This window comes from Talpa occidentalis, unplaced genomic scaffold, assembly GCF_014898055.3.
Source record: "Talpa occidentalis isolate TD23 unplaced genomic scaffold, MPIMG_talOcc4v2.1 talOcc4.6, whole genome shotgun sequence".
NCBI lineage: Eukaryota > Metazoa > Chordata > Mammalia > Eulipotyphla > Talpidae > Talpa > Talpa occidentalis.
In genome coordinates, this window is record NW_023604972.1 from 27,945,176 (window position 1) to 27,958,529 (window position 13,354).

General features: G+C 35.1%; 1 protein-coding gene across 12 annotated transcripts in view; it reads right to left on the minus strand.

The window, feature by feature from the left end:
• FRYL (FRY like transcription coactivator) overlaps positions 1–13,354 on the minus strand; it is a 222,153-nt gene that overhangs the window by 64,053 nt on the left and 144,746 nt on the right. For all 12 annotated transcript variants that reach the window (XM_054688115.1, XM_054688121.1, XM_037529430.1 and 9 more), the window contains 8 exons: positions 12,169–12,406; positions 10,950–11,135; positions 10,635–10,721; positions 8,672–8,940; positions 7,474–7,669; positions 6,147–6,271; positions 4,608–4,665; positions 2,319–2,410 (listed from right to left, as the gene is read on the minus strand). In XM_054688115.1, the coding sequence (XP_054544090.1) occupies positions 2,319–2,410; positions 4,608–4,665; positions 6,147–6,271; positions 7,474–7,669; positions 8,672–8,940; positions 10,635–10,721; positions 10,950–11,135; positions 12,169–12,406 (1,251 nt within the window). The remainder of the gene's footprint in view (positions 1–2,318; positions 2,411–4,607; positions 4,666–6,146; positions 6,272–7,473; positions 7,670–8,671; positions 8,941–10,634; positions 10,722–10,949; positions 11,136–12,168; positions 12,407–13,354) is intronic.

Sequence of the window (13,354 nt, forward strand, 5' to 3'; positions counted from 1 at the left end):
ATAAAACTTAAGGATAATTCAAGCAAGAATGCTGGTTTTCAAATATTTTGTATAGACCTACAGAGTTATCTCAAAAATCTACTATAACTCGGAGAGCCTTGACTGGAAGGGGCTCATTTGGTTTAAGTCAAAAGCTTTGAGTTTGTGTCCTATCCTACCAGTTCCCACACAGGCGGTCAGTGTGTACTTCAGAGCATTGCAGAAAGTGTAACAATGAGGGACTGTATATGAAAGGCCTAGAAAGTACAAGGCCTGCTATAAGGACCATATAAATGATTGATTATCTCATTTACATTTATTTTGGGTAGCTTTTCCTTGTTATAGTTGAAAAGCATGTCTAAAATGCATGATTTTAAAAGTAAGAGTAATTTGTCTAGTTGCAAATTGCTTCTTATAATCATCTAAGAAGTCAAAATGGTACTACAGCATATTAAAAGATAAGCCTACAACAATGAAAATAAGTTGGATGAATTCATGACAGTTTTTCCCAGTATTTCTTAAATGAGTGTTTTTGAGTACTAAGTTATGACTGCTCAGTACATGGGAAACCTATACAGTAGTTTTCTTAAGATAACCTGGGTCAGAACAGGTCACCACTTAATAAATTTTGAATATTTAAAATGCATCATTCACATAAGAGCAAGTGGGTGAACAAAATATGGCCCTCTGCCTTCTTGCACTTCAGAATTCATCTTTTTTTTTAAGATTTATTAATTTATGCATACAAGAGCTGGGGAACAGGCCAGAGGTGTGGGAGGTGAGAGGATTCACCAGAAACAGAGTGGAGAAAAGAACAGGCAGATTGACTGAAGTACACTGCTGAGGGGAGCAGCGGGCGAGACAAGAGAGGTCTGCTGCACTATGTGGGTAGCTTCCTGGCTGGCCGGGGATCGAACTCATGCTGCAGAGGCTGTGGATTGCTTCATAGTGTGGTGCTTAACCCCTTGCACCACCAGGGAGGAACCATCTCTTTTTTTCAAATGAAGGAACAAGAAAAGTCTGCAAGAGTGATAGTCTGGTAGTTATTTCTCCCACAAACCAAAAAACAGAAGACGTAACTGTGTTTAAAACCACCACTGCTCATCCCTGTATACAGCTTTTATAAATTTTAAATATAACATGTTGCAGTTCCCCCAAATAGCACCATTCAAAGATTCTTCATTCACTAATACTACATTTAAAGCAACCAAACACACACACACAAATTCACATGTATTAGGTTGTTGATTTTTTACACCAAGTTCAGCAAGTTTCAAATTTACTTTTGCTAACTTTCATGGTTTTATTTTTGTGGAGGACGGAAAAGAGAATATTTCTTTTTTTCTTGCTTTTCATTTGCTATAAAAAAAAGTATATCAATGGTTTAAATTCTGATTAGAGCTATGTATTGAAAGCACTTGCTGAAAGCATATGATGAAAGGTGTTAGGCACATTGAGAAGCAATCAGGACAAAGGCTAAACTAACAATCCTATACCTGTTTCATTATTAGCACCTTTTTTTCAGGATTTCTTTACAATTACTTTTTTTTGGAAATGGTCAGATCAAGTTTTGATTCTCTGCCAATGGTGAGGTAATACTGTTGCCCTCTCAAGGAAATAGTTATTTTCTCAAGGGTCTGGTCCTGAGGTCAAGATGCTTTACTATAACAATCACCCCAGGTTTTATGTCTTATTTGTGAAGGAAGGAAACAGTTACAAAGTATGCTTATGGATTTCGTATTTTTTCCTAGACTAACAATTGGTTGGGATAAGACTGCAACCTTATACAGGCTTCCCCAGGTCAAAAAATTTTCCATGTAAATTCTAATAATAAAATTAAATATAAATATTTCCATATAAATTAGTCATAAAATTAAAATTCATAAAAAATTATAATAATTAGGTAATGTTACCAAAACTAACCTAACCAAAAATAATCTAATCAAAAGCTAATCCACCAAATTGTACAGAATAGGGATGTTCTACTTTTGGATAGTGGTGGAAGCTATAATATTTAGCCTTTAAATATATTTTAAGTTCTGGAGAAATAAAGCTTAATAAAGTGAGGTAAATTATTGCCCAAATCACTAGATTCCACAAATATTAAATCATAGGAACCCTATACCCATTTTTTGCCTGAAACAATCTATTACTAGATTCTTCAACACACCTTTTAGACACTGGCTTTTCCATCTCTGAGTATATTTACAGTGAAGCAGAAATGTTTTCATTTTTCAAAGATGCTTTTCTGTTTTTATATTGCTATATTTCATGCCAGAAAAAAAATATTATGTTCCCTAATCATTCCAAAGTTTTAAAAAACAAACTCCAACACCGACCTGTGACTAATGACACCAGCATCTGCCAGCAGTTCAAATATTCGTACCAGTTGTACTCGTAAAATATCTCGACGCCTGCGCCGCTTCATATTCTATTTCAAAGATACAAAGATATTAATTACAAATCATCCAGGAAGTTGACAGAAAACTTGCTGGTGCAACTTGGTCAGTATAAGGCGACCATCTTAGTTTCTGGGCTCATCAAACTATTTTGCTTGGGCTATGCTGATGGTGAGCACTCTGGGGGTCTGCCTGCTTTGAATCAAAGAGGTGCATAAGGTAGCTGGGAAATAATAAGCCAAATAAAAGCAAGTAACATTTTACATGGTGATGCCTTTTGTGTGGGACATGAAATTCTACAGTTACCTTACAGTTAATTTCAGGTGACTTGCTAATCAGATAACTTTAGGAGAAGTGCAGTGATTAGTAAACTGAATGGTAAAGAATCCCTAAGTTGCTCTCCCCAAGTATGAAAATATCAGAAAGGGGAATGAAGAAACCCCACAAGGTTTTGCCCATGCCACAGTTTTCCAATTAATTTTGGAAAAACCAAAAAAAGTCTTTGAGTGTTATGGCATGAATAATTAAGTTTATCTTACTAGGGTCAATGAATGAATGCCAAGAATGAGAGCTGTAATGTCTTGACTTGATTCTGCTTCTAAGAATAACTCACACTATAGCATACATATCTCCTGGATCACTTTCTTCCATGATGCCTTTCTTCCGTAATTATTTCATTTCTGATGTAAATTTCCTAATACAGACCAAACAAAACTGTATTTATTAGTCTTTTTATTTCATGGAAATGATCCAGTATTCTGCCTGCCATATACAAGCCAATTTGTTGATATTAATTTATTAAAGTTATAGGTTCTCTTAGCTCTTTATAAAGTTTAGAGCAATTCATATTGAATGGGATGATTTCATAACAGTCTGAGGATTTCCGTAGTTTTATTACCTGTTTTTGTTTAATCTTCAATAAAAAGACTGACTCTAAAGATCTCAAGCTCACCTCATGTTCAAGGTACATTACTGTTATATGTAATGACCTGCTATGATGATTTTGTTTCCTGTGACTCGGAAATATAATATTGGCACTTAATTCTGTTTCCAATCCTATTTCCCTGTAAGAAATCATCCTGCACTATCGCTGAAATTATCATTACTATCACTACTCTATAGGACTGAATGAGAAAAAGGGAGAGAATTATCTAAGAGGTATTAAAGTTTCTAAAAGAGAAGCAGTTGTCACCACTTCCCCCTCTCCTGCTTATACTCCCCAGTGGACATCCAACCTTAATTACAGTGATCTCAAATAATATTTGACACAGCAGTTTCATCTCAGGGGCTTAGAAAAAATTATTTCTGGGCTCCACTGAAGGGATTTCTTTCAGCAGGCCCAGAAATTGAAATTTTGACTGTAAGCTCTCTGGGTCATTCTTTGATGCTACAGGCATATGGGACCAATGGCAGACTAGTAAAGCTTAAGCTAGTAGTCTTTCATGAGATAGTTCTCACCTTGCTTTCCTGACTAACCAATCTCTTTCCCCATAATATGATCACAGAAAATTTGTAAAGTCCAAATTATTTTATATAGCATATAAATGCTGTTTTTCTCTGCACAGAGTATCTTTCCCTTGCTTGTCCATGGAAAACATCTTACAAAGTTCACCTCAAATGATTACCTCATTGACCATGAATTCTCTTACATTTGGAACTTTATTCACAGTCATAATACATTTTATATTAAGGTATATGGATCCACCTATCCCTCTAGACCTGTTACCTGCGGTTTCTAAAAGTTTCTCAAAACCTGATGCCAACTGTAGATATGGGAAGCTAGACCTGGTAAAACGGGGTCCACAGGCTGAATCTGGCCTGCTGCTGCTGGTTGCTGTAAATAATTCCTTACAGGAAGACAGCTGCACCCACTGGTTTAGTAGTCCAGGAGGCAAAACTGAGTTGCTGCAACAGGAACAACATGGACTGCAAAATTGAAAATATCTACCATCTGGCCCTTTGCAGGAAAAATCTACCAACCCTAATCTAGACGGAGTATTCCTGTCCTCACTTCAGCTAGAGCAACTTAACATGTCTTACAAAATGGCTTTTTGCATAAGACCCCTGGGGGGTTGAGGGGAAAGAGGCTTGCATATTTGAAAGAAGGTTGAAAAGTGCCTTAGACTATCATTGAACTTCTGACTTCTGAATTACAACCTTTGGGTATATGTGCAGAATACAGGTGTTTGCCAAATAAATATTTAATGACTGAAAAATGACATAACTTACCTCTGGCCTTCTTTCAAGTGCTTCTTTAATTATGGGATGCAATTCCTCTATTAGTTCCCTAGAAGAAAATTATATACGTCCTTTTCATTGATAGTTTAAGCAGATACAATCTGACATATGTGCTTATATAAATATTAACATAATGATGTAAACATAAATATTAACCCTACTACACTAACCCTACTACACTTTTAAGACAATTTTATGTTTTGTTATGGTTGTAAAACAATACTCCCACACTGTAGAATATCTGGAAAACAAACCAAAAAAAATTATAGAGCCATTCATTCTAATATGTAGATGGAAACACTATCAAGAATTTTGTTCAACCATTTTGCAGCCCACATTTTACATAGTCAAGATCCTAATCATATGTAAAATGGTGTATACTTCTTTACTCTTAACATTAGCTTAATCACTTTCACATGCCATTATTAATTCAGTAGTCTATGATAGGGTGGGCTGCCACAGTTTTCCTAACGATTTTCATTTACTACTGACTTGTGAAATTTATCTAACTTTTGTTACTATAAATATTGTCTTGCTAAACATCTGTGTATCTTAATCTTTGTCTTCATTTCTGATTATATCATTATGATTAATTCTTAGAAATGAAATGAGTGAAATGAGGGTATGAATGTCATAAAAGTGATAATTTTATCTTCTTACTTCAAGTGAAAATTGTGTTCACGGTAGAAGATTTAGAAAACACAAAAAGCATGAGAAAAAACAATCCGTCCACAATTTTCAGCATTTATGGAAAACTACTGTAGGCACTCAAAGTATTTGCCTCAGAATTGTTTCTATTCATGGGAATTTGATTGTTCTTTAGGAAGCTGAGATTGTTTTTGTATCCCAGCTTTTTCTATTACAACAATAGTGTATTGAATTGTCAAGAATAATCTTCCAAAAATAAATCTTTCCTTATAGTGAGTGCTATCCTATGTCTATAGGTATATTATAATTTATATTAACTATGTGCTATTGTACTTGTTATCTTGGAGACAAAACATCAAATACTATCTCATACCAATAGACAATCTCAGAAGAATAAATTCAGGGCCCAGAAAGCAAGAACAAAACAAAAATGAAGGATTTACTTCATTAATATAAAAACATCAACAATGCTATAAATTATGTTCATAACTATTTCCTTTAAAAATAGCCTAATTGTCTCAACAAAAAGGGAAAAAAATTATTGTTTTAACCAACAGGTTAAAATTATAAATTAAGAAAATCACTGTTTAAATAAATTGGGTAGTAAAATATTAAAGATTAACATTTTATCATTTTAGAACATAATTAAACATAGTATTATTTGATTTTCATAATTTGACAGAAACAGGGTCGCTTGTATCTGCTCAGTCAAAATGAGTAAAGGCTCAAATAAGTGAAATGACTTGTTAAATGTTCCATCACAAGTTAACTGGTAAAATTCAGTCCTGATATGCAACTATCTTGATAACAAATACTCTATCACAGCTTCTCTCCAAGTATTTGCTATTTTAGCGCATAGAGAAAACCGAGGAAGATAATTACCTAAAAGCTCCTGGGTTGGTCCTGCCAAGACCTAGAACAAGGGATTCTGTGATTTCCATGCTCTCAGAGCGCATCATTGGAACTATGTGCTTAAACAAGGATGAAGGGGATGGGATGCCAATAATCTGTGGGGGAAAAATATATATTTATAGCAGTCTCACTAATGACAGCACACCCAACTAAACAATTTCACATTTCAACAATATCTGGACAACGACAACAGATCAAATTTTAGTATGCATAATGCTTAAAAATACACTTAGGGTGTACATCATATATAAAGGTTAAATGATTCTTCTAATGGCTCACTGCCAGTTCATTAATGAAACTGGTTTGGAGGGTCTTTTGACTTCTTAAAAATACCAGGTTGACTCCCTCTATCCAATAATCTGTGCCCTTTGAGTGCACAGTGAGTAGAACAAAATTACTTCTAAAAGAGTTATCAGTGTTACACTTGGACACTCAAGTCTTGGGCTTTTGCAATTTCCTTCCACCAGCTCTTAATATTTCGTGTCACACCATGAAAGCTATCTAAATGTTCTTATCAAGGATCATTTTCTATCACTGCGTAACTCGGCAGTTCCAAAAAGGTATTTAAATATTTAATTGATCTCTTTTCCATACTGAGAAGTATGAGAACTATAATAGAATAAAATTATTCTAAAATAGGAAATAAAATGGGGGAAAGGAATAAAATTGCTTTAAAAATATTCATGATCTGGGGCCTCTCTGGTGGCACAGCGGCTTGAGCGCAGCGCTGTGAAGCTGTGTGCAGCCTCTGCGGTGAGGTTCAATTCCCGGCCAGCCAGGGAGAAACCCACATGGCGTGGCAGACCTTTCCTGTCTCACCCGCTGCTCCCCTCAGCAGTTTATTTCAGTCATTCTGCCCGTTCTGCTCCCCACTCTGTCTCTGGTGAATTCTCTTACCCTCCCGTACCTCTGGACTGTACCCCAGCTCTTGTATAAAAAAAAAATATATATATATTCATGATGGTGAATTTAAAAAACGCAACCCTTCTTCCGCTGAAAGAAAAGTTACATATATTATTGATTATAACGCGGAATCCATAAAACTGGTAATGGGATTTCTTGAACTATTTTCAGAGTTAGTGCCAGAAATACATTATTTAATAACCAAGTTACTTTGTTTTCCTGGAAGAGAAAAACTTAAAATTGAAGCCACATTACATTCTAACATTACCTAAGTTTCAGATTTTCACTGCTAAAAATCAGCACCTGTATATTTACTGCATTGATTTTATTGCTAAAAATCCAACATTGCTTCTATAATGCCCCTCAGACTCAATGGCGGATGTGGAGAACTTACTTTAGAATCAATGCTGTAGCCACTATCAGGGGTAGACGCCAGCGTCTCAGGAGGAGAACATCTCACAGAACCTGTGGATGGTGAAGACAATGTGGATGTCGCTGCACTGCAGCAAAGAAGCAGATAGTTTCTCCACAGGCCAATGTACGAGTCATTGCTTGTGGTCGTATTTACTTTCTTAGCATTGATAGGGCTACTGAGGAAAAAAAAAGAAAAGAAAAAAACAAGTGATATAAATACTGTAACATAATTTTTTCAGACTTCTTTTAACTGATGGTAAACTTCTATCAATTTAGGGGAGAGGGTTAGCATAAAGTTTTTATTATTAATATGACATCTCTGTGGAGTGATAGAAAGTGTAAATGAATAAAATATTAGGCTGAAAATTGAAACAATGCAGGATCATTTTAACAATCTATTATTCATCCCTATGAACAAAATTAATATTTTATCAGGCCACATTTTATAACTTATTATACATGATGTAGAAAAGGTAAAAACAAAATATAAATTACCTTTACTTTCACACCAGAATGAACACTGCATATTCTTCTACACATCTTAAATTCCTTTACATATCAATGCATGAGTTGTCTATTAACTTATATAAATTGAATAATATTGTTTCTTTTGTTCTGACAAACTTCTCATATTTAACATACATCTTTAAATTAAAGATGTGAATTAAAATACTTCCATGGCATCATTTTTATTTTTTTTTATTTATAACTTTAACACCATTGTGTATTCCCTGTAAAATTCCCATCACCACTTCACTCGTGAACCATCACCATTGTCCCTTGTACTCTTCTCTCCCCTATTTGGATCACTTTCCTCCTCCTCCCTTGCAGAATGTCTGATTTATAGTTCATAGCATCATTTTTGATGACTTTCTGCAACAGTATCACAGAGATTATGTTTTTATCAGCCAAACTTCATTGTTGACATCTTTAGCTGATAGTATTTTCCCTACTATATACATTATACATTTAAATAAATGCTTAATTAGAATAAAAGTTTATCTGTTTTCTTAAATAGGTTCCTGGAAATGGAAATGCAGTGTCAAAAAGAATATTTGCATTTTTAAGGCTTCTGTCAAATTTCTGTCTTCAAAGATTATAGACTACTAAAATAAATATTTTAGAAGAATTCCACAAATTTTTCCAAATAACAAAATTACACCTGAGCAATAACTTACTTTATATCAACTTGTGGGGATAACAACTGAAGTCTTGTGTATGCAAACATCCAAGCATAGCTCACAGCTGTAGAGCAGTGTTTTGGAAGGTTTTCTTGCTTTAAAAAACTGGAGAGACTTATAATCCATGGATCTTGGCCTTGGGTCACATGTGCAAATATCCATATGTGCGACGGACTAATCACATCAAACTGGTGGCTAATAGGAGATGAGTTCCACTCTGCTAATGTTTGTAAATCTATTGAGCTTGGGCAATACAGCAAAGTAGTCTATGTAGAGAAAAAAAATAGGTGATTGATTGCACATTTCAGTATCTTTCAAAGTTTTGCATGTGTGTTATTTAAACTGTAAGTGGACTAAGGGTAGTTTCTAGAACAGAGATAGTATGAGGTCCCAGGTAGGTTTAAGGGAGTAGTAAATTCCTGAAATTGCACATGAGGGCATTTTGTGTATGTACATACCCGCATTTTTTTAAAGACAGCTATCAAGGCTTTCATTATTCTCAAATGGAGCTATAAACCAAAAAAAGTTAAGAACCTCAAATTCATATACATATATGAGACTTAAAACTATGAGCGAACTCAAAAATGACACCTTTACTTCCATGAGGATGTGCCCCACAATGCTTAAGTTAACAGTTACTGGAGAGGAACTCCTTTCCAAAGGGCCACATTCTTAGATATTTGCTTAATGATATTCTGGGGTTTTATACTGAAGAGATAAAGGTTTACATTTACAGCAAATTATATATCATTCAAACAACACAAATGGAGACAAGCCAAATAGGCTCAATCCACTTGATCGTTCAATAGATACTTATAAAGACTTGTGTGAGCCAGGCACTGCTTTAGGCACTAAAAGAGAATCATCCAATACTCTTTTTGTTGGTGTAATTTATGGTTAATAATCTACAACAGGAGGGGCCTCTCCGGTGGCGCAGTGGTTGAGCGCTGGGTTGCGAAGCTGCCCGCGGCCTCTGCAGCGCCGGTTCGATCCCCGGCTGCTCCCTGGCCACCGGAGGAGGGTCCCACATGGCGCGCAGACCTCTCCTGCCGCCCGCTGCTCCCCTCAGCAGTGTACTTCAGTCCTTCTGCCTGCTCTGCTCCCCGCTCTGGCTCTGGTGAATTCTCTCACCCTCCCGCGCTTCTGACTGTACCCAGTGCATGTATAAACAAAACAAACAAACAAATAAATAAATAAAACATGCCTCTATAAAAAAAAAAAAAATTTAAAAAAAAAATAATCTACAACAGGATTCTTTAAATTCTATAGTATTATAGTCAATTCAGTTTTATAAAATTTTATTATCTCCCTTTATTATCTATCGGTAATTTGTGACTTATAGTCAAGTGTATATAAAAGGCACATAAATCTTTTGACCATATATTACAAAACAGAAAAATTTCATGTATTATAGTTTGACAGTTATTCTTACATCAATCTTGAAATATTGAAATGAGCCTTTTTAAAAACTCAAGTAAGTTTGCATAAATTTACTTAGTAATGTGTGCTGACCAAGTGTTTTTCTTCATTTTAATGAGTCAAATTTCATAAAATTGGCATAAAAGATCACATAATTTGCTCCACTGCACTTAAGCTTACACGGCAAAGCAAACAAAAGTATTTATTTAAGGCAAAGGGTACAATTCATTTTCAATTTCAACAAAAATTTCTCCAGCATTTTACCAGCATGTATATGTGAAGAACATTATTTGCCATAATAAATAGTCAATACTAGTCAATAGTAACATTATATTTGAGAGACACTACTTAAATTGGAAAGATTGGAATTTTACAAAGATAAAATACTTTCATCTCTGTGGAGTACCAACCATAGCATAACTAGGGCCACTGTGTGAGTGAGCCACTTTTTTTTTTTTTAAATGCACTTGTAGTTCTCATGTAGCTATGCATGTCTTAAGTTCCAAAACAAGACTGGACAACATGAAATCATTCCAGTTACCTGATCAGCCCCAGTGAGATGTATGAAGCTCTCCAGAATGGATGGGCTCAGTCTGTCCATCACATCTATGGCTAATTCATCATCACCCTATAGAAAAGATATCACATGTCTAAACAATTTAGGAATGTTCAAACAGCCAAACATTAAGCATTCACTATAGATTTACTTGTTATAAATGGAAGTCAGTCCCTGTCAAAAAGAGTTTGTCACAAAGTAAGGTATACCTGAATGACAGTAACAGTAATAGAACAAGGATGGTCCAGGGGACAGTGTGTGAAGTGCTTTCATAGAACTAAATGAAATACTCAATCTTACCTTAGGCATTTCCAAAAGTGCAAATAAAGCCCGTATTTCTCTAAGGACACTGACGGCTAATCTCCTAGTGGCTGGCCGACTGCTACAGAGAATGACAAGTGCAAACCCTTCGACCACGTGGAACACACTGGAATATGGGCTCCTTTCCAGAGGAGGTGGGTGAGAAGCTCCATTACCTACACCATGCTTGAAAAATAAAAACAAGTTAAAAATAAAATATGTATGTACAGACATTCTAGTAGAACAATTAAGAGTCAAATGAATCATGAGATTATGGTGACTGCCTCAGCTTAAGCAACTTAAATATTTAATTCATAAAGATGCAGTGTGTAAACAGTGGAGGTGAAACTTTTAACTGGCAATCTAAATATGAATTCTGTATCTAACTTCTATCATGCATTCTTTGTTCTTTTGTAACTTACAGCTGACAGTATTAATCACTCTTGGTGTAATAAGTCTATGTGGAAAATGAGGGAATTGGAGCCTAATCCTTTGGACCAGCATCAAAGAGGAGCTTGTGAGAGAGTGTCTTGGGCCTCTAGTGATTTCAACATTCATTAAGTTGCTTTAGATGATTCAGCTCTAAAATTCCAAGGTCCTATGACTTATACACAATTGTAAATCAATAATTTGCAGCTGCTAGGATTTAGAAGGATGAAGAACCAGACTGTCTGTATCAAACAAGACTGTTACCATGGATAAACAATCATTCAAACGGAAGACTACCAATCATTTTTAGTACATCAGCTTTCAATACATTAGTATTGACCTAAATGTGATCTAGAATTGCCTCTGCTTTCTATGTTCATTCAAAACAAAAGGAAGAAGGATGGCAAGATCAGACACACAAGCACTATATATTTAACATAGGAGCAATAGGAAAGCTCAGTCTAAGGGATTATGAATTAAAAATTTTAACTTGTGAGAAAGTCAATATATGTTTTATTTATTTATTTATTTTTATTAGAAATTTTATTTTTACATTCCCTATACAATCACAACCCCCTTATTTTGACACCAATCCCTCCCCTCCCCGCCCCCTAGCCCCCATACAGTGTCTCTGGTTCATAGTTGTTTGTTGATTTTGATTTTCACTTTCTTATAGTTATTCTTCTCCCTGGTCCCTTATTTAAGTTTTCTAGATTCCGAAAGTCAATATATATTAATATCATTTACCAATGACTATATACAAAGGTAGAAGTAGAAAAGAATTTGGTACCTGTGATTCCTGGTTTTTGTTATGCATCTGGGTTGCTTGTTTCCACTGAATGATTAACTGTACCAACATCTTTACAGCATTATCAAGAAGTGTGGGATGGATATCGGTCACTTCACGAACAATAAAATAAACAAATCCTGAAAGAACATCTTCCCGCCAATCTGGAAAATCCAGCATCAGTGTCTGCAGAGTATTGAAAGCCAGGGCACGCAGTTCTTCATCCATATGAATTGTGAGCCTAGCAAGAATAAAACAACATGAGCAAACTCCCAAACCTTCCACATCGTTTTACCATCTACACCATAAAATGAAGAACTTAAAAAATGTCTTCATTGGTGTGCAAGAAGTATGAAGATGGAGAGTATTGTTCCTTTTGTGTGTTATAGCAATCTTTATGCTAGCCTATTTGTTTATTCACACGAGTCTGTTAGTATTGGTGTATATTTTTACTATCATCCAGGATAACAATTCAATTATAACTCAAATGCTGTACTCTATTGACATATCAGAATTGCATTGTAAAAATTCTTTAATCCTTAAAATGCCCGAGGTTGTTATCCTATAATCAATACAAAATGATGTCCAATCATGTATCATCTTAGCCTAAGCTCACATTTCTTTAGTTCTTTACTAGCACTGGAAAGGGCGTGATTTATTGCTATCATTCCTTTCATGCTACTGAGGTGACAGTTATATAAGAGACAGATAATTGATTGTAAAAAGGAAATCTGACAAATCAACATGGAGTCAATGTAATAGAAATAATTCTTGAAAGTATAAGAGTAAATTCAGAAGTAACATTTATGGGTGTGCCCAGAATAAAAATGAAAAAGACATGTCCCACTAACATGTAAGGCCCAGATGAGAGCTAAGTCTAATAGTGGAGAGGCTATATAAAATTATTTTTTAAGTCATCAAAACTTTACAATATGAGGTCTCTTTGTCTCTCTCTCTCTCTCTCTCTCTCTCTATATATATATATATATATATATAAAATGCTGTATGACTAAGAATTTCTGATTTGCCACTAAAGAGTATTAGTTTACTGACATTATCAAGAAGATGCATCACAGTTAGAAACAGCTTGCATGAATAAATAGGTAATTTAAACGATATGCCAAAGTTACACACTTAGGAAGCTGGGAGTTATCCTCAGTGACAGAGGAGCAAAGCTGCCTGGTTTAGG